The following is a 22598-nucleotide window of genomic DNA, read 5'->3' as shown; positions in this document are numbered from 1 at the left end:
CTGATTTTATAATAATATTGGCAGCAACAGCTGAAACTCAGATTTCCAAGTGAAGCGGCTTTACAGGCAAAGAAACAAATTCGGCTCCACTGCAAATTGTGTGACAGCATGATAGAACCAAAGTGGCAATTGAGAGATGTGGGTTGCCTTTGGGCAAGCAAATCTGTTCCTAATTCAGAAAAACGTAGAAACCTATGATTAAGTGTAGTCATCTGAGGGGTCCTGTTGGGCACGGACTTCGATTATTAGAGTATTTCGGATAGATTTTTGATTGATCAGTTCCATTATTTGTGTGTTTCAGTTCCATTTTCTGTGAAATGTGGATGAGGGAATCCAAAAAGCAGTGTAAGTGCTGCCAGTGTGAATTAGATGAAATGTAGATATCTAACTTTCAGTTGCAATTCTGCAGTCTAACTCTTAAGATCCCTAGCATTATGGTGTCTTAATTATTTATCTTTTATTTATTTATATGAACAAGAGTAAGGGGGGAAAAAAGGCTTTGTGTGGATTGTTCTAGCATGAAGGGACAAAGGAGGGGGAGTGGAGAGCCTTTACTAGAGTGCTCTTGGGGAACTGGGCACCCAGGATCCTGGTGTCTGATCCCAGATCTCCTTATCTCCAACCAGGATTCCAAAGAATTCAAGGAAACAGTTCTGGGGGTGCATGCGAAATCTACCTCAAAGAAATATATTGAAAATATTAATCATCCACCTAATGCATTACAATAACATCTTACAAACGTTGCGTGAAAGACATCTGTAAATAGTATCTTACAAACATGACAAAATGATACTGAAATTCCTAGAACAGGATTACAGTATAAATTTTAGCACATTAAGAAACACTGAGCCGTGGCTCAATTAGTGGGGCTCAGTCCTGTTCTATGTCTTGGATAGCAGGGAAGCAGGGCTTGTTTTGACCCTGTAGGTGGAAACCTCAGCAGGATCTTGAGTTCAGTGGCAGGGAAAGGCTGTCATTATAAATAAGGCAAGATGAGGTGCTTAACTGGTTGTCCTGTTTCTAGGTAGACTGAGCCCAGTTTTTAGCCTAGCTGTTACATTACGTGATTACCTCAACCAGTCTGACTTTTGTCCTGTGCTCAGTTCTTGTTGGGGAAGTAAAATTTTATTCCTTTTACAACCTGTCAGCTATGCGCATTTCTTCTTAATTCTTCTCTCAACATCTCTTTTGAACTAACAGAGGCTTAAAGCCTTTACTTGTAAAGCAGTTGCTCCAAGAAGTTTATTAACGCTTTGCTGTTTCCTTTCCTAACAATCTGTCAGTATTTTTCAATTTAGTCTTTAAATTGGAAATGGTCTTTTTACTATGTATACTATGTATAGCACTCAGTAACTTAGACCACAGAGTGGTGTTAAAAGTGTAGCTATACGTAGTCCTTTCTTCCTTGACTGTTTCTTTAGTTGTATTAAATGACTGCTGGATTTGGATTTATAAGAAAAACACCTGGCCTGTGGCTCCTGCAACACAGAGCTTGGTCACGCCCCTTCTTCCCAGTTTGTACAGGTGACTGCCAAGTTCTTTTCTGTACAGTCGCGGCTTCACCAGGAAAGGTAAAAGAAGAACATGTATTTTAAAGCACAGAGAAAAGCAATGTTTTTTGTGAGAAAAGAGTGAATCTTGTTGAGTTTCTGAAACAGAAGGGCCATGCTGCTTCAGGCCAAAACAGAGAGCAAAGCTGCAGTTCCAAGGGAGTAGAGGTGACTCCCACCAGACTCACTTGAGCTTCCAGATGTGGTACATCCCTCTCTGTTGGTGTTTCCTCTCAGTATGTTATGGATCCTGATTTTTTTGGTTTTTTTTTTTTTTTAGACACCTTCCTCCTTGACTTGCTAATCCCTCGCTTAGAGAGTAGAGGTGTTTCCAGATCCCACTCTAGGAGTCCAGGTCCTAAAAGTCAGCTTTTGCAGTACAAAGTCTAAGGGATTCGATATTGTTGTCAAGAGTGGGCACATACCGTTTACATCAGGAACGTTAGCTGCGCTTCTGCTAGGAAAGTCTTCGGGACGCACTTGTTATGCCCTGGCTATGTGTGTGGGGCAGTAGCTCAGCACCAAGCTGTGCTCAGTAAATTCAAAGGCTGGGTGAGTAGGCTGCTGCCTTCATTTGTTAGCATGTGAACGTCTTCTCACCCGATTCTCGGTGACCTTGTGCGATGGCTGAGGTTTTAATCCACTTCAAGTGTTAAAGCTCAGTTATACCAGCGTAAGGAGCAAGGTGTGTGAGCTGCAGAGCGCAGAAAAGTGCCGGGGACTGAATGAGAGGAAGCAGATAACGGTTCAAGGAGGAAACATGCAATTACTCTTCTGGGGGTGGACAGCAGGGAGGCCTGCAGTGAGGAGGAGAGATAAACTTTAATTTGAGAGTTCAGGGCGTCGGTCCCTCTTTACATGAGATAATGCAATGAGAGTCATTGCTTTCTGTGTGATCTCTCCTGGTATGTTTATAGCAAATATTAAGTGTAAGCAGTGTCGTTTTTACAGAGCAGAAACCTTACAGAAGCAGAAAAATTAGGAAGGCGCACAACATGGGTGGCTTGAAATCTGTGTGCTGCCTTCAGTGTTGTAAAAGAGAGTGGCTCTAGTACTTTTTCCATGTCTAGTGGTACCTGAATACCCTGTCTTGGATGCCGGGAGGTTTCAGGACAGCAGTGGTGCAGAGCCTCTGGGCACGTCTCCCCGGGCTGCCAGCGTCCTGCTCCTCCACATGCTTGGCATGGTCGGCAAAGCAGACAATGCCCCGTGTGCTGTTGGAAAGGAAAGGAAAGGAACTTTTTGGGTTTTTTTAACAGATACTGCCCACCTGGGCTCGCAGCTGCTTGCTTGCTGCTTCCCTCCAGCTGGGTGAGGTTTTTTTGCCCTTTTGCCATATGGTTTCCCTGAGGCGCCAGCAGCCAGGACGAGGCGCCCTGAGGTGAGGTGGGGCGGTTGGAACCGGCTGGAACCAGCCCTGTCTGGCCTGGGGCAGCTCCTGTCTCTCCTCACAGAGGCAGGGCCCTGCACCTCACATACAGGTATATCGTCATGGAAACTCTGCAACCTCCTCAAACTCTTCAACTTTTTTTCTTTTTTGAAAAGGCTAGAGTGAGGGTTTTTCTCCCCCCCCATTATGTGCCCTGTCATGCAGGTCTGTGCCGATTTCCACAAGGGTGGGGTTAATTTGGGGTTTTACTCTGTGTTGCCTGTGGGGATTCCTGGGACCTTGGGAGGGAAAATTGTCATAAAATTAGGCCTTTGTATGTCATAAAATTGTGCCTTTGTGTGTGTAAGCAAAAATAGTATCTACGTTTGAGGTGTGGGTCAGCCTCTTGCCCTGATCATGAGGTAACATTTTTGGCGTTGCTGCTTCCTTGGTGCTAAATTTTGACCATTTCCCTTCTCTTTCCACTGAGATCTCCCTTCTGAAATCCTGCTCTCGCCGGGTGACAGCAGAATTGGTGGTTTACTTGAAGCCGATCTGCTTTCAGGGCTTGTTGGCTCTCAACGCAGTGAGGGGCACCTCTGCTCGCCCATGGTGGTGGCTCACAACTGTGGCTTCACGGAGACGGTGGGGACCAGGCCAGCATGACCAAGGTTTGTGGGGTGGTGACAAATAGGACCTGTCTGTTCCCTTGAACAGAGCGGGATCCTCGCCCACTGTCCACATTTGTCCCTTGGGACGTCCCCATGCTTTTACGAGCTCCATCTTGGCCCTTAGGAGCTGCAGCCGCTGCCCACCATCCTAGAAAGGTGCCAGAAAGTTCCCTCAGTGCTTTCATCCCTTTGTACAGCCCCTACAGAGCTGCTCTGTAAAGCACTGCTAAAAGAGGAGTTAAAGATACTGACAGCTGGGCTGGCTGCACCCAAGAGGATGGAGGAAAGTGTGACTTCTCTGGTGGGGATGGTTTCTGAGCTTGCATCCATCAGCAGGATGGAGAGCAAAGTCTTGATCTCTTTTTTGTGATCTTGAGTGCTTTTCCTGCTTTTCCCCTTTCCTTCCCAGACTTCTGTGGAAGCTGGAAAGAAGAGGGAAATGAAACTGGAAATTTAGGGTCAAGGAATGGGTACATAAAGCGACAATAATATAGTTGGGATGAATGGGCTCCCCTGAGAGCCAGGGTGCGATAGAGGCTGGTGCTGGGCAGTGGATGGTGAGAGGCAGTCAGATGAGATTAACTGTGACAGGCAGGGCAAGGAAATGGAGACTTAGAGGGGAGAGAAGAGACACAGCTGTGAAGAGAAGCTGGAGGCCAAGAAGGAAGTGGGTGATGGCTGGGCAGAGAAGCTGTGACAAGGACGATATAAGGACTGTGACTTGGAAGGGAGTGAGGTGCAGGGATGAAGAGCGTGGTAAGGGGAGCCATGGACAGCAGTTGGGAGAAGCAGGCTGGAGAGAGAGGCAAGGGGATAGGGCCTGGACGGGAAACTCGAGGACTGCAGTCTTCTACAGGGTGGGTAGGACTGGGCAAAGGTTTTCTTACGGTAGAGGCAGCATAATAGGGAAAAGCACTAAAAGTTCAGATTTGGTAGTGCTGCAAAGTATCAGTGATGTGTGTAAATTTTTAACAAATATTTTTGGAGGATACAACTTGGATAATGTGTGTGGGGTTTTTTTTTTATTAGTGATTTAGAACGCTAATTTTGCTGTGCTTTGGTTGTTCACCTGTAAAGTTGAGGTACTATTACCCTTTCCTCTAACAGTGGTGTGAAAGAATTAATTAATATTTGTAGAGGTCTTCGATACTGTGCTGGAATAGTTAACTTGGTCATAGTCTGTTCTGTCTTCAGAGATAGATTCGAATATGGTAGATTCAAGGTGAGCCTTGAACAATAAAAATAAAGCAAAAATCCAGATCCTTGTTTGTTAAGTAAATATTTTTTGCTCTTTGTTCTTTACTTTGTGTACTGACTGAGATGGGGGGCACCTCTGGAAAGCTGTGTGATCCTCTAATTAAGAACAATTAGGAATGGTGTTGGAATGCACATCCCTGGAGGGCTAAGCAAGGTTTGCCTGTGAGACTTTAACCCTAACATCTGTCTAACTTATCATTTATATTTGTTTTATAAATATAGCTAATGTTTTAATGTGTTTTGTATGCACAAAGTAACTTTTTTTTCCCCAATGAAATCATTAGGCTATGCATTTTTTTTTCCTTTGCAAAACTGACCATTTTCAGAACAGAGGAATGATCTGGAGTTGGAATAGAATGAGCTAGGAGGGGATGAATGAGATGAATCATCTTCAAAGGAAGAAATTAAAGATCACTTGAGACATAATTATTGAACAATGCTTTGAGGCTTTGAAGATACATAAACTACTGTTAACTTTGTCAGTTCCCAGCAGTAGTTTTTAAAATACTCATATATAGCCATCCAGTGTTGGTTGTTTTCACTCTTGTTCAATATTAGAATTATGTTGGAACCCTGTCTAGGAGTAAAATTTATCCAGCATATTGATGTGAAGGTATAATTTGTAAATTCTTGCAGAATTTCTCGTTCCATATCCTCTTGTTTCGAACACGCCTATCCCCCCCGCAAAGTAAGTGTAGACTAAAATAGAAACCTAGTCACATTAAAAGACAGTGACCAATTTCTACTTTTTTTTTTTTCATCCTGAATGTTGTCATGCTGCCTTCTGTTACTTGACATTTTTTGTGTTTCCTATCATGTCTGTAATGATTAGGAAAGAATTCTGAGCACACATTGCCTCTGTCCTTGGCAGTTATTTTTGCTTTCCTGGGAGACAATAATTGTGCTACTTGTCTATCTTCATTGCCATGGTGGTAAGTACGGGTGGGGGGGGAAGTGGGAGAAGCACTTCAGTATTTCTGTAGTATGCTAAAGGCCTTGAATGCTTCTGGCAACCTGTTGACAAATTCCTGTAACGAAGATAAGAAGAAAGGAAACAAAAGGTCTCTGCTCTTCAGTGGGCAGAGAGGGGGATGCAGAAATTAGTTTCTGATACTGCTAGTAAGTGTTGCATACTTCCACACCATGTGAGCATCTTGGTCCTTACAATGAAAGTAAATCAATTTAGATGAAAATAAGAATAACCGTTTGAGTTTCTTGTATCTTCATCAGAACAGAAATTGTCTTTTTCCTGCAAAGGATTTTGGCAAACTGATACTCTTAAGTCGTATCATACTACACGTAATCAGGTTTTATTAACTTCTTGTTTAGCAAACGAGTATTAGACTGGAGTAAGAGTATTGTTCTATGACGTCTTGTCAAGCAGGTCCGCGTGCTAGTCAGAGCCCTGGGAAGTTGAGGTGAGACAGAGTTGGTACTTGAGTTGTGCTGCCTTGAGGTGAGTCCCTGCAGAGTGCTGAGCAGCCCTGGGTGGAGAATCCTGCCCGAGTTCAGGGCAAGTCCCTGCACCTGATACTGCAGGTCTGGGTCGCTGGGCAGATGCTGGGGTAAAAGAGAGCAGAATTAGAGTGTTACTGCTGAGTTAAAACTGCTTGAAATGCAGAGCGAGGGAAAAGCGACGTTGAAGAATTGGGTTCTCACTGTTAGGCACTGAAACAAACTGGCCCATTATGGCTGGTTTTGATCCCATGAGGGATCTCTTAATTTTCTGAACAATTTTAATAGAAATGTGTTAATATCTGTTTGATAAGAATATTTACACTCATCCTACTTGATTAAATTACTTCTAAACAGAGCTATATCTTTTGCCTAAGAAGAAGTGGTGTTATTTGAAATTATTATCACACATTTTTAAACACATACAATGATTTTTTTTTTTAAAGATTTTGTACCTTTAAAAAGTACACAAAGGCAGATATAATCAGACCTAATGCAGGAGCCAGGCACGGACAATTTCCTGTGGTGAAAAACCCTGCTGTCTTGAACTACCTATCAAGAATAAAAATTAGATGCTACTTCAGACCTCAGCCTACTTCTATGCCAAATTCTAGATTAATCTTGCCACCTGCAGTGTGGGTGTATAAATGACACGAGGGGGACATTTTTTCTCTTATTTTTCATTTTTGCCACATAAATGGTGTGAAGTAATCATGTCGTACTGTGCTGGTTTATGGCATTATATCATGTGATTGCCCTGCCTTTTGTGGCCTATTCAATGATATAAAATGCAGAACATTAGACTTTTTTTAATAGAACGGACAAAAGAATTGGTTTTGGCACCTGATGTCCACTAAACCATTCATCTAAATCTGTAGTTACATAGGTTGCATACTTGCTAAAATAGCAAAGTTGGTTCTGTAATTCTGACAACAGGGATCTGTGAATCACTATTTTTGAGCAATAAATACTGTAGCTGAGCACTGGTGTTTTGGCTTCCTAAAAATCTCTCATTGCAGTCTGTCCCCTGTCCTCCATGCTTGTATGAGAACATTCCTTACACAGTTCCAGCTGAGTTTCCCATTGGCCCTCTGTATTATAAATAGGAAAATATAGTATAGGATCACTGTAGCTGCACTGATTATTTTACGGAGTCTGTCCTCCCCTTGCACATACGGGTGACTCCTCCCTCTGAAGCTGTGAGTTTTCCGTTTGGCATCAGTGGAAACAGATACCTCCTACAGCAGAGAAGTTTGTGTTGTAAAGCTTAGTTCTGAGTTGTGTCCCCCCTTCTTGTCTTTTTTTTTTTATTTATTTTCTTTTTTTTTTAAAAATCTTTTGTAAACTGGAAGGTAGCAAAGATGCTCTGAGTGCAACATGTATAAAACTCGATCTTGGAGGTTAAATACTCATTGCTTCTATGATGAAAGACTACCTACAGATGGCATTCAGACCTGCCTCTGCTTCTCTCTCTCCACTTTGGCTCATTGTGCATAACAATGTTGAAATTTTAAAGCCTATTCTTGGGGACTGGGGAAAATAACAAAGCCAAGATGTGTGGGAGGAGAGTGGGGTTTGTGCATGTGTGCCATGATTTTTCTTGTTCTGTGGAGGTCTCTATGGCTGTTCATCATGCTGTTTGGAAAATGAAGCAGCACAGCCTTAAAACACGAAATCTGTAGAATAATTCGGTAAATGCCGATGATTTGGAAACCTCATGTACTGCACTTTATCTCAAGTCTTCCTTTTAAGGGAATCTACTGACAAGTTGTGGTAGGAGGACTCTGTGCAGTGCTAGGTACAGTAATCTTATTAGGGAAATGGTGGAAGTTGTTTAGCTTTACTTTGTTGTAATTAATTATGAAGCCAGAACAAAATTGAATTTCTTTTTTGTAATAGTATTGCCCACGTGTTTAGAAGTCATGGTTGTGTGTGTTAGCCTTTTGTTCTCTGATGCTGGCAGTGCTTTTAAGGTTTTTTGATGTCTTGTGAGTACCAGCTTTCAGATGGGATAGTCTGCCTTTCTAGCATTATGCCATCCTAATTGTTTCAAAATGTAGTCATTAAAAAAAAAAATAAACATTATTGCTGGTGTTATTGCTAACGGCAAGAAATGCAAAAAAGGGGCACACATGTGGCACTTCTATTTAAATAAAAGCTTATTTTCAGAAACAAAGGCTTATGGAGCAAAAGGGACCACTTAGTACCCCAAGCACGTTTGCTGTTACGGATGAACCCACAGCAATGGATGCTATCAAAGTTGTCATATTTTATTCATGAGTTGTGGTATGCTTGGGTGAAATAAGAAAAGCGATGCTCCAAATCATAATTATGGTGTAAAAAGATAAAGCAGTTATTATTGTGACATTTTTGAAAATTCTTAAATCTCTCAAATAATTCATATAATACTTGCGGGGAATGACTAAGTATGTTAGCTGTATTTGTGATTCTTTGTTGGGGTGGGGTGTGGAACACTTCACAAATAGAATTTATACATGTTTTGGGAGAATACATAAATGTGTGCTTATGTGTGTTCCAAGAAACAAAGACAACTAGAATATTGAATATAAACGTAAAGAGGCTGACAGCAGAAATTATACTTCAGTAAAGAAGGGCTTTGACAAATGTATTATGCCTCATGGTATTATCATGCAGTTAATAAATAAAACAGACACCCGGGATTTAATTTGCTTTAGCAATAACATAGAAGTGATTTTTCTGAGGGAAAGAAAACAGAAGGGAGAATTAGTTCATGAAACACATTTGTTTAATGAGTGTACAAACCATATATAGAGAATAAAGAAAAACCATAAGATTTTAGTAATAAATGATCTAAATGCTTTAAAAGTAATAAACTATTTGGAGCGCCAAGTCATTGGGAGTTTTTGAACCAAGAGAGCACTTCAGCGTATGCTTACTTTGAACTTTACGGATAATTTCATTGCCTTTAGTTGGATTATTCATGTGATAAAAGGCTTTACTGAACTGGAAATTAAAACCTTTGCGTCAGTGTAGCCAGGTCTGTTAGCTGCCGTAAGTAGCATTAGGCATTATAACCTCTCTCTGCAAGTGAAGAAACTGAGTCAGAAGTTTCTGTTTTGCTGAAACTTTCCTGTTAATGAACTATTTAAAACTGGTATTTTGATTTACACAGTTAAGAATGCAGGTTTTCACCAGGGAGGCAAATTCTGCTTTCTGTGTGGCTTCGCTGAAGTTAGACTATTATTTTCAACAGAGCCAAAATAATTTAGACATTCAGCCTCTCGCCTGCTTCAGTGGGATCTGCTACTTAAAATTACTTTGAAAATCCAGGTTATGGGTTACTCGTTGACTATACGTGTCACATTCATGTTAAACTTAGGAATCCTAAAGCACTTCAGAAGTACTTGATATTACTATTTATTTGTAATACTGTTGCCATAAAGTATGAGCAGCATTTATTATTACCTGAAAGAAGGAAGAGTGCTAAATGAGAAATCAGAATTATTACATATTGCTTAAAAAACAAATGGATCAATCTCTCTGCATACTCTATTGAAAAAGCTTAGATTTTGCTTCTAGATTACAAACACACTAAGGGTTATAGTGGGAGGAAGTAAGTCCAAACTACAATTAGTAGTTATTTGCAAAATTTAGCTTCTATATCTGATTTTTGGTTCTAGATGCTCCTCACCTTCTGGCACTGTCTTCACTTAAGTTTTCTTTTAAACAAATATAGCTGAAGAACACGTTTTGTCAAGTTCAATATATGTTATAATGTTTTAAAAATCCATTCCAATTTTTTGGGTCTGTGATTTGAGCATACCTGAAAATGTTTTGTAGAAGGGGAGGAAAAATGCTTAGCTTGCTTTTGCACGGAGCCAAAACAGAAACAGTATTTTTCTGGGGGCTCATTATTTTGTGTGATGATAGCATTTAATATACTCTTTAAATAGATCCCTGAAGGGGACAGTACTCCTGCAAAATGGACAGCAGATCGGTAACGATTCTTAGCAATTACTGCTTTTTCCTCGACATTGCATACATTGCCACTGGCTCTGTTCAAACATGACATTGTTGCAAGTGTAGTCCATGCTCTTTCTGTTAAAGTGTTGTTATTATTTTCCAAATTCGCAAATAGCAATCTTTATAGTCACAGTGATGTGATACCTTATCTAATACAGAGAAACAGTAGAAAAGATGTTATAATCAGTGACTCCTGAACTAATTAACTAACAACGCATGTAATTTGATTAACTCACATGATTTAAGAGCAGATTATGTGCTTTTAGTGGTAGTATAACTTCTGGAGCATTTCTATCAAGCACTTAATTTAAGGGATCAACCATTTGTAAATAGTCTTGATTTCAGCACGAAGTCCCTTGAGGGAACAACAGGCTCTACTTGAGAAGGTGAGCCTGAGCTCAGTAGCTGCTTAAAATATTTGAAACAAATTAAAGTGGCTGCAGGTGATATGTAGCCTCAGCAAGGCGATCACCACTGTTCTCAGCAGGAAGCTCATTGCAAAGCCATTTGGCTTACTCCAGTTTTCTGATTTTGCTCCATAATGGCCAAATGGTTTGAAGACGGCGTCAGTTGCTGTGCTACCTGTGTGCCCAGGCCTGCTGCTCATCCTGCTGCTGCTGCAGAGATGACTCCAGCGTTTTCCATGGTTCATTCTGTCTGTTTGGGTGGAAAAGACAAGGAAGGGCCCTGGAGATATGAAACACATATGCAGCAAAAAGAGGGGCAGCTTCTCAATGTAGGCTTTGCTACAGCTTTCTGTCAGCCTGCTTTTTCTGTCACTTTAGGGCACCTTTTACTGTTTGGGGCTTGAGGAACATTGGTGGCCGCCTTCTCTCTCGTCATGTATTCGTTTCCAAGTCTTGTGCAATATCTGCTGCTTTATTTGTTCCAGAGTACTCCATTTCCATGGTTCGATTTGAAATGCTGATAAAGCAAACAAAAGACTTAGACTCTCTGATAACTACTCAATTAACATGAGTGTGGTCATTCTAGCTAGTGCTCAAGTCGGGCCAATTTTCAAGAAGTGAAGAGTCCAACATTAAGCTACTAAAATCAGCTAAATTATTGGTTGGGGAGGAACTATGATTTGATAAGTAGTCTCTGTTTGATTTCTTTAGTGACTCAAAATTCTGCTGTCCGTGGTATCTGGAGTTTAAGGACTGGGTTTGCAATAGCTTCCTGAAAGGAGTGAAATATAAATATAATTTTAAATGCTAGATGAATTTTTTTAGGAGAGACCTATTTGTAAATTAGTTTACAAGCATGTATATCAAAATGCCAGCAATATATGAACACTTATTGCCAGTGTGGTTTTGCATCATGCAAAAGGAGAGTTTACATTGAATTATACTATTTTTCCACGTTCTCTAGCAGAGCTGCTTTTGCTGTATAGTCATGGGAACTTACCTTTGTAACATTAGCTATTCACCCTGGTAATTGCTCCATCCTCTAATTTAATGAAAACCCATTAAACCGAAACAATAATTAAAATGAGACATCATCTCTGTAGGAGGTTTGCATATTAAAATCACCAAGCATTTCACTGCAGACGGATCTTATTCTTGAGAACCAGTGTTTGAAGCAACATGTAAAAAGTGATTTATAATGAATAATTGTAATTTAGAAAGCTGTGCTGTTGAACATGATTTCCTACTGTTTATTACTGACTCCAAGTGGAGCTAGCAAGGCAAAAGCATTTACAATGTCTTTTCCTACCAGGGAGAATACCTAGAAGCAGAGATGTGCTCGTGAGAAAACATCGCACCTTTTTTTGTCCTCCCTGGTAGCATAGTTTTAAAGAGAAGGGCAAGGTGTTTTCACCCCTCCCTCTGAGTTGCTGGCAGGTAGGACAGGCAGTGCTGGTCCCCACTGTGCCAGTGCAGGGGCCACAGAGAGCAGCTGGTGCTTGCTTAGGACCTTAAATGTAAGCTTGCATATATTTTCCCATGGCAGTACACCACAGCTTGCTAAAAGCCATGCTTTGGCCTGGCTTGGAAGCAGTGTAGGCGAGTGGCAGGCATGGTGGATGAATTTGGGTCTGTGCTTAGGTGATGTTTAGGTATGCTGCTACTTGGCTGGTGGGTCACCGTAGCACGGTGTGGGCTGTCTCAAGCCTTAGTGCTGATAGCCAAATTGAGCACCCAAAGTGCTCTGAGAGATATATGTGGCTCCGTGCCTATTGCTGTGACAGGAGCATATTGCAAAATCTTTTTTTTTGTTTGTGTGTAAGGAGAAATTTATGTGAACTTTCTCCCCAGCGCTTAAACCAAAAAATAGGTGCTATCTGCAGATAACTGCATTTTTCCCTTGCTAGGCAGGGAGGGACAACTACCTGAAGCGTTTCCCTGCTTGGCAGTGAAATGACTTCTTTCTGGAGAAGATCCCAGTGGTTGGTGTCAGCATCCTTCTGTGAACTTTTGTATCTGTTTGTGACTTATATGCTTTAAGAGGAGCAGAAAGGAGTGGGCATCTGTCACCAGTAGTGTTTTGGGTGGTTGGTTTTTTTTTTCACCTGTTCTTCGAAAGATGATTTTTGGGACCAATGTGCGGAAAGGAGTCAGTGCGCTGGATTCAACTTGCAATCAGAGGCTTTGAAGTACCTGCCTTCAGTGAGCAGAAGGGTTTTGCGACGCTGTTGTGTGTTTTCATCCTAAGTAACTTTTAGAAACTGTCGACACTGAGAGTTGCTAATTTTGGATCCTCCTCCCACTTTTGGTTCAGTTTTTGGAAAGTTGATGACTTAAAATGAGGCACTGTGATTGATTTAATTTATTTATTTAATAGAGATTTCAGTTTTATAGGTTTTTGCCCATAGCAAGGTAAAAGCCAATATGCTGCAATATTTTATTCTTTAATTGCCGTAGCTGAAATCCCCATTCTCTGTTGTTGCAGGGTTAATTTCTGCTTGCTTTTCCAGAGTGACTGTGCAAAGGTTCTCCTGAAAGCATGTTGAAACAAATCGCTTTGAAATGATTGAAGGTACCAATAAAGCAATGTGTTCTGCAATATGTTCCCTTCCAAAGTAAGGAAGTACAAGGAATAGGTATTCAAGCAGGCTAGTGAATGATGAAATGTATCTGTTGCTTTAGAAAACATGAGTTGAGTTAGAACTGAATTTTAGTATTTTTCTCTAATGGGACCATCTATTAATGAATAGTGATTTCCCAGAATGATTGGGATTCAGCTTGTAAGAACCGGTGCACATTTTTCATTGCTTAAAATTTGAGTCCAAATGGTCACGTACTTCCCTTTGTACCATGGATTGTTGACGCGATCATCAAAGCAAGTTTGGCAAGAACTTTGCCTGCTTTCCTAGCATGATTCTTTTCTTTCTCTAACTCATTTTGTCTGCTTCTGTGTGGTGATAATTTCCTTGCACTGTTTCTAATGGAGCTGAAGCCAGCTTCTCCCTTTCTCTTATTTGAGGCCTCTCATATGTTCTGGGCTACAGGTGGTAAAAGCTTTTGGTTTTAATTTTTAGTTGCCGCAGCTGGTGATGCATAGAGAAGTTGGATCCAAGCAGGAAGATGTAACTTAAGGGCCTAAATCAGGTTTGTAAGGACCGATCTTAATCCTGAGTTATTGTACCTTCTTAATTCTGTTTGTCATTAGGGTTAGCGTGTACTGAAACACCTGCAGAAGGTAAAGCTTGCCCTGATGTTGGCCCCAGAGCAGCATTGCCATTCATCTGCACTGATCTTATGATGAAGTGAAAACAAACCATGCAAAAATAAAAATTTGAGACTTATTTTGAAGGTGCTGAAAGTGAGTATCGTGAGTAATTGCAGGTGTGGGTAAGATTCATCAAGGTGGCTGAGCATATAAGAGCTTGCTGCAGCTAAGCAGGGTACTGTGGTCTTCCTCTGCAGAGCCTGGCCAGTTGTGCTGTGGCTGCTGAGCCCCTGCACAAGTGTAGCCCTGGGTGCCGGTTCCTCTCGTAGCTTCTTTTGGCTTGGCAGGGCTGTGGTGGTCGGGGGCTGAATGGCTCGTGTGGGACAAAGCAGCCAGGAGAAGGCAAAGTGGTGTCCCTGGGGACGTGGGAGATGGTGCCAGGCAGGGAAAAGTGGGATGGCAGAGGCTAAATGGGCTTGGCTATCCTGGCAAAGTGCACCATTGCTTTGTGTTTGACACTTCACCTTGGACCTGTGGCTCAAAAAAAAAAAAAAAAAAAGAAATTAAAATCAAGCAGCAAAGATGCTCTCTTTCCGACATAGGTATGTGTTCTACTTCTCTGTTTTGCTGAAGGTAGAGAGTTGCCTTTACTTGATGCTCTGAGATGATTTGTATCTGTTGTACTTTTAAATAAGTGTGTATGCTTGTTTTTTTTCTTGCTTTATTTTAGAAACACTCTGGTATGTTTAAAAAAAAAAACCCCTCCAGACAGTCAGTATTTCAAATTAAGAAAATATAATCACATAGAAGGGCATATGAAAGTCGTATCTATGTATGTTTGTTTATTTATTTTGCTGAGATTGCATTATCATTCAAGCATGAAGCGATGTTTCACTGAAGATTACTGTATAAACCTATATTGTTCTATATTATGTAGGAAATACAACATTTCATTACGAGCAGACAGTTATTTTTATAGAGAGCATAAAAAGTATTTTCCCTTTCAGGCACCTGTGGTGAGGGGGTGTATGTATTCTCAATTTTTCTTTTTTTTGAAGTGTGAAAATCAAGCTGGAAATAGAAAGCTCTTATTCTAAATGGATCGTACTCCCAGTTCATTTGTGTGGTACTTTCTGCAGAAATCGAGCAAAACCCAAACAGATGGCATACCCAGCGATCGCACGGCATGAGGAGGGGCACTGCCAGAGAGGTGCAGGGGGGCTGCTCCCATGAGGCACAGGAGCTGGGGTGATGCTGGGTCGTGCCCTCAGCAAGGCCTCATGTGGCTCCTTCCCAGCGTTTGGGCCCCAGGTTGCGAGCCCAGGGCTGGGCTCAGCACCCCAACAAGTTTATCATCTCTGTGATGCCAGTTCACGTGCCCCCTGCATCCTTGGTGAGCTCCTCAGCTTATGAGTCCAGTTGCAGACTATCAGATGGCATTTGCCATGTTGCCATGGAATTGCTGGGAAACTCCCATTGTTGTAGGTACTGACGTTGAGTGATGAACAGCAGCATTTCTGTAGATGTTTTTGCATCTGCCAGTACGTTTTTCAGCTTTCTAGTGGTAGGGGGTGTTCCTAGGCGCTGGTAATGAGTAGACCTACTCCAAATAAAAACCGTCATACTTAGAAATGTGTTAATTTTTAAAAACCTGTTTATATAACATCCTTTGTACAAATTATGCTAGAATAGTGCTGCAAAGCAGTACATAAATGCTGTTTGTTATCTAGTAATTTGAACCCAAGAATCTGGAATTTCAGAACTTTGAATCTTTCTGATTTTAATCAACAGAGAATGAATATAAGGTGTTGCATGTGGTTTTGGTTTATTCATGGCTATGAAGAGATGGTAGAGTACATCACAATATTTCAAAGCACAGTATTTCAAAGTATGTTTCTAACTGAAGTAGTCAATACATTGATTATTCATTCATGATTCTGACCAAGGAGTCCTATATTTTTGTATAAAATTTGGTGGATAGATGACGGAATATGGCTTTATATTTGTGTCCGCCTATAATGAGAAAATGTTGGACTTTGCAAAGCTTAACAGAAATTTTACCATATGCGTTCTACTGAGAAGACAGCCTATGCTTTCATGTGAAAGAATTTTTGAAAGCTTTGATAAGTCGTATCTTATTTCTGGTGACTGTGGCACCCTTAAGAAAAAAAATATAAAATTTTTAAGATAGTAAGGTTCTTAACCTTCAAAACAAGGGCAATTATCTTAAACTGTCAGTTCTTGAACATTTTATTTCTGAGTTTTACTTATGCCTTGCAACTTAGTACCAGTGGCTGGTTTGTCGGTGTAGATGGCAAACTGGGTATTGGAGAACTTAATGGTGTATGGGACACACAGTTTTGTGTCTCCTGCATCAGCTTTTTTAAAAGAAACTAGATAGTATTTATGACCAGTAATAACACCTGCTAGGTGAAGATAATGATACAGATAATGAAATCTTGTAGATAAAAAAAAAACAACACCTGGTCGTCTGTGCTGGATTGTTTCTTTCTCCATTCCCCTTTCTGGTGGCAGTGGATATGATTTGTGTTCTTTGAAACTATTCTCTACTGTGATAAAAGTGGTGTTGGACAGAAAAATAGTTTTTTGCTGTAAAGTGGGCATTATATTTATTTATCAGGTGAATCTGAGCCTCTAGCAAAGATTTTTAAAATGATGACTAGTGATTTTTTGATGTCTGATTTGCTGTACTTTTCAGAGGTGAGCTTTTTAGAGTGTGTTAAGGATTCTGAGTGTGTAGGCTCATTTGAAGGGCTTTAAGCTGCACAGGAAAAATTGAGACAACCAATTACAAAACATGCTTGAATACTTTTTCCTTGGAGTTTGGTTTCAGTCCATGGCATTCCCTCAGTAGTTATGTTTCTGAGTTTCAGGTTGTTTTTCAAGGCAGTCTCTCCTCTTTCTGTCTGCAAAGCCTCATTTAATGACACAATGTTTTGGGTTTTTTTTTTCCTGCAGTGAAATTCTGAATTGTAAATCTCATCACTCCTTTGTGTGTTAAAGCATTCATGCTGGGCCAGATTCTCAGGATTCAGTAGAGTTTTATGGTTTTCTACCAGCTGAGAATTTGTCCTGGCATTTCTGGCTTCAAAGTAAACCTTTCGAAAGGAAGCGCACTGGGCTTCTAATTGGTTGTGACATCCAGGAACCGCAAGTGACACAGGTCTTGCAAATGTGTGACAAAGGCCCAGCATGACAGACATGGCAAGGGGTGGGAAGGTGAAATGCCGTGATTTCTCCCTTTTGTCGTTAATCATCTTTCATAGTGATGACACATTGTGAATAAAAGGATGAGATAAAAATGAATGTGGTGGGAGACCGCGCATTTGAATCTTAGAAGATCAAATGTGAGAAGGCATGCTGCCGCTTGGACATCAGCAGGATTAGCAAGACTAAAATATTTCTGGATCTGCCTGGTCAGACTGTAGTTTAATAAATATTGTATGAGCTGTCACGCTTTGCTTGTTTAAACTGAGAAATCCCTGAAACCATAGTGGATTGCAAGCGTGTCTTGTATTTATTTCTTGGGCAGAAGCACAGCCGTTATAGCATTATTAGGAATAATACATCTCTGCCTTACACAGTGCAAGGACAGGTTTCCTGTGATGTACGGTGGAGTGGTGGTAACAAAGTCAGTGGTAAAAACTGAAATTGGAGCTTGGTGAATTGTGTTGGGAGGGGCAATGCCTGAGATTTCTCAGAATTTAGGAGCCTATTTATCTGACTGCAGCACACCTTATTTACAGCAACTTAATCTGCTCACAGCAGACACAAATGGCTCACCATCCCGTTAAAAATTCTGTCAGAAAATCAGTAGCTGACCAGTTGTGAACTTGTCAAAGTGACAAGTGGGCATGCTGACAGAGATGACATTTGGTTTTTTTCATGAAACAAATGCAGTGGTGGAGCATGGTAGATGACTCTCAAAAATGAAAAATATTGATGGGAAAATGAAAAATGTAATCTGAATCTTTCTGCCTTAGCGTTTTCACTAGACTGTCATTTCCCTTTTTTTTTTTTTTTTTTTTTTTTTAATACAATTCTTAGATATAGAAAGAGAAATCCATGCAGCGCCCCATGTGAGTGAGAAGTTAATACAGCTCTTCCGAAATAAAAGTGAATTCACGTTTCTGGCCACCCTGCAACAGAAGGCATCGACTTCTGGAGTTATACTGTCCATCCGAGAGTTAGAGCACAGGTAAGAGGAAATTGTCTCTTTCTTGTAGTGGTAGCAACATAAAAGATACTGAGTGCTCGGTGGTTTATTTTGGTAGTGTGTTGAAATGGTAGATGTACAGTCTCACATGTAAGTTAAAGCCTTTCTTTCTAGTTTGCAATTTGTTACTTTTTGCTAGTAGCTTTTTGTTACAGGAGTGCATTATTTATGTTATCTTGGTCTGTAAAATAACTTAAATGGACAGATCAAAACCAATGTAGTATGGATGCAATGCACTTTGGAAGTTACAAACCTTGTAATGCAATTTCCCTTACTAGTTTATCATATGCACTTTGGAGTTTGCTTTTTCATAAAAGTTAAACTTACATGTTTCCCGCTTCACTGTGTTTTATAACATTTTAAAATAATATGTTTTCTTTTTTGAGATTCAGCAATTAAGCTATTAAGCAATTAAGCTACTTATGATTCCGTATCGTGATGTGTATGTTTTCTTCCTGGCATAAATGGAGTATATTCTTATTTCATGTGTGTGTCTTTTTTTTTTCCTTTTTTTTGTTGTCAGTGTAGGAGGAGGAAAGAGGTCTCTTTGGTTAGCTTATTATAGTGGCAGACATCAGTTTAAAAAAAAAAAGAAAAGTGTATCTTGTATTATGGCCCATAATACAATTCCAATGATGCTTTGATGTTTCAAAGCGTGTGTCGCATCAAATAGCGTCCTACTTGTAACTTTGTGAATGCTTTTTTTTTCATAATTTCTTAGGGTTTGAAGGACCTGTGTATCTAGTCTGCCTTTCTGCTTTAATACAAGCAATAGGACTTTGGTTGCTCCCATTTCAAATCTAATACCAGTCATTCTGCAGCATTTTTTTTTTTAGGAAAAGAAAAAGATCCTATTGGTATTTAATTTTGTTAATAATGTACATGATACACAACTGTTAGCCTTGCCTTTTGTTGAGGAAGTATATGAAGGGGAGAAGGCAGTGGCTTTATTATGACCAAATCATCAATGATGGCTTTTGCCAGCGCAACAGCAGAGGTGTCTGGGCAAGGATAGCTAAGGGGAGGACTCTGCTACTTAATTATTCTATCATCATACTTTTCTGTCACCTTCACTTTCTTATTGGTCTCTTTCTTTTACTTTATTCCTTCTTTCATTTTCCCAGCCATTGTCTTAATATATAAGAATATTGTTTTACATTACACAAGGATCACTCCCTCTAACTCTTCCTGTTTTCCTTCTATCTCTCTCTGATTCCTTTTGTCATTACCTTTTAATTTCTCCAAGCTTTTCCAGGCTACGTAACTCTCCAAAGTCACGGTTAACAGGATAAGTTTGCCATGTTAAAGGAAAGAGGACATCAAGGAGAGCCATTGGCAGAGGAATACTGTAACATGTAGGGACACATGCATGGACTCAGCAAAATCCAAGGTCAAACTAGACAGGCAGTGATGATTATACAATGCAAGGCACGTGGATTTTTAGATATGGCCTCTTCTGAATTTAGCTACTTAACTCCTCTATCTTGACGGGCAGAGACAGAGGGTCATAGAGAGATGTGCTACGCAGGAGTAATCTTGATTGAACAAAATGTGCTTCTGATGTCCTTCTTGGCACTGGGGTTATCTCTAGTACTTCAAATTAATAGACATCTGTTTAAAAAATATATATAGTTGAAGGATTGGTGCTAGTCTCACTTAAACCTTTGTAGTTCTGTGTAGTAACTGAGGAAGTTTCAGCCTGTGTAGTTCTGTGTAAGAATCGAAATAGGCATGTCCAGTGTTGCTATGACTGCTTGACTGCTGTTACATTCTGAATGTCAGATGGATTACTGCAATTATCCTTCTTTTCTGGACTCATTGCGTATCACTTAAAACACAGTCACTGTTTGTTTCTCTAGTTTCTTAAGTTGCTGCTTGGGCCTTGATAAGGATAATGCTTTCAAACCCATACATCTGTGATGATAGAAATTAATAAAGTGGACGACAGTGGAGAAGATACTTTTTAACATTGATGAGGAGTAGAGGGCAAAGATTTGGGGCACTACTGAAGAAGACCTTGCTTAAATCATGATCAGAACTTTCAGCTTGGTGGTTTTTTTTGATGTTGCTTTAACTTCTGAGGTCATTCTAGTCTTTAGCTTTGTTAAAGGGGAAGCCTTTTTAAAATTGTTGCTCCTACTAAGCTTTTGGTAATTATCATGGTTCTATTCTGGTGACATCCAGGTTTTTTGCAAACTTTTTTCAAAAAGTCTATGGAAATGGACAATGCAAAGAGAATAGTAAGGAACATCATTATATTTCATCATGATTAAGACCTGCAGGAACAAGTATAAGGATACATGTATTACCTAACCAGTATAGTTTTTTGAGTATGGAAAAGCCAAGAACTCTTTCCTAATGCACAAAATAGGAGACGTAGTTAAGGAAATAACGTTTTTTAACTTATCAGCATACCAAAAGTGGCAAAGTTAAAAGTCTGAGACTTCAGAACTTGCAGAAGGTCAACAACGCCTGAATAAAAGAAGCTGTGTTAGCTGTTGGTACAAGAGTTCATATCTTTATGGGAGACGTCTTTTTTGTTGTGCACAGATTTAATAGGTTTTATTCCAAGTAACAAAAAAGGTGTGTATACCTGTGTATACACACACATGTCTCTATATCCGAAGTTACATATGCCAGCATAACTAGTTCAGAACGCAGTTTAGCATGATGTATGTAGTGGAGATGATCTCCGTAAGGTGGTAATACATGAAATGCTTGGTTTATATTTCATTTCTCTAGTAAGTTTTAGCAGGATTTTATTTTCCATTAATAGCACGGGACTCTGAAACTAAAGGTATTAAAATAAGATGAATACAAAGTTTCTTGAAGTCAGTAATTCAGATTCGCTGTTTTGTTATGCTGTATGGCTATTTCTCAGCAGTTAGAGACTTGGTGTTAGTTTATACCATCATTTGATGGGACAGGATTTATACTACAATGACGATAAATGCATCTTTGTTAATATTTTATCATGTTGAATCAGCTTAATGATGATAAGGACTTTGTTTTCATGATCCAAATGTATTAAAATATAGCTTGGAAAATGGAAAGCTTAATTAACACAGATTAAGTCTAATTGAACAGTCTGATAGTATGTGCAGACTATGTACATAGTTATCTGGAATACAGTGGTAAATCTGAAGATGATAATTTTTTTTTTCTAAATTGTAGACAACAAAATGTAATACAAACATGGACAAACATGTTACTTGGGGATGCAGAAGGCAGCAACTATTTTCTTTATTGGAGAATTATGCTAGCCAGTTCTTCCCGGAAGATCTTTATGAGCTATTTTGCTCAGAACCTTTGGCTCTTCAGACTGCCAAGACACTTGGTAAAGGCCATGAAGATATTTAAAATCCCACCCATAATGAATCCTTATTTCAACAGTGATTTGGTACAATTTCATCCAAAATTGTCTGCCTGCTCCTTACCTACTCTGGCCTTGCATGGTCCAAAGCCCAAGAATATAAATTAGATGGAGTCAGCATTGCTGTTGTGCTGTTTACTTGCTGGGTTGGGTATATTGATGGTTCCTTCCCACTGCTGGCCAAGATCAGTATCTGGACAAGTCTGTCAAGGATGTTCAGGTACCCAGGCTAGCGTTCTTTGAAATGCTGGCTTGCACCACAGGAGCTGACTATGATTTCCCGAATACTCTGGGGAACAACTTAAAAGCAACTGACTGCTGTAATATTTTCTTTTCTTGTTGATGTGAAAATTGTGCCCCCCTCTCCCCCAAAAAAGAAAAAATTAGCCATAAACTCTTCCTATACATTGTCTATAAAAATAATGAATTACAGTGAGTGGGGAAGGAAAGCATTTGTGTACTTTGAATGCATTCTAAGGGTTTTGGCACTTGGAAACAATGGGTAAGGCACCTGGAAAAGAGTGGCGAGTATTCTTTTGGTGAGCAATTACCCCACAGACTAGCTTATAACATCTTCAAATCATTTACTGCCCAAACTTTCAATAATGACCTTTTAATTGCTGGGGTTTTTTTTTTTGGAGGCAGCCACCACTGAACCACTACTCATGTCTAAGCATGGTAAGGAATCAAGAAGTATTGAGTCCAGAATGATGTTTCTGCTAATGTATGATTCTGAACCTCCTCAAATCAGACAAATAGCACAAGTACACATCGCCTGGGACTCTGGTACTTGCCTGAAAGGAAGTAAGAGGAAATACAATCTTTGCAGTATGTTACACGTAACCGGCAGCTGGCTGCCAAGCCGTCATCTGGTCATGACGTGGGAGGTAATAACTCTGGATCAGGCTTTCTAACCTTTCATCAGGCAGAATTCCCTTTGACTTTTTCAAAGTAACCTGTTAGGTATTTGCTTGCTTTGTAACGAGCTGCCCTCCAAAGAAAGATTTTCTTCTTAACCATTGGTTTATTTTTGTGGAAAGCAGAAACTGGGCATTGTAATGCAGAATAT

General features: G+C 40.1%; 1 protein-coding gene across 6 annotated transcripts in view; it reads left to right on the top strand.

Moving 5' to 3' along the window:
- The window catches only part of NELL1 (neural EGFL like 1), a 293578-nt gene that overhangs the window by 7653 nt on the left and 263327 nt on the right, over positions 1 to 22598 (top strand). For all 6 annotated transcript variants that reach the window (XM_074586318.1, XM_074586317.1, XM_074586314.1 and 3 more), the window contains exon 3: positions 17988 to 18138. In XM_074586318.1, coding sequence (XP_074442419.1) covers positions 17988 to 18138 — 151 coding nt within the window. The remainder of the gene's footprint in view (positions 1 to 17987; positions 18139 to 22598) is intronic.

This window comes from Larus michahellis, chromosome 4 (assembly GCF_964199755.1).
Source record: "Larus michahellis chromosome 4, bLarMic1.1, whole genome shotgun sequence".
NCBI classification, from domain to species: domain Eukaryota; kingdom Metazoa; phylum Chordata; class Aves; order Charadriiformes; family Laridae; genus Larus; species Larus michahellis.
The sequence above is the reverse complement of the archived record's forward strand: the minus strand, read 5'-3'. Positions and strand labels throughout refer to the sequence as shown.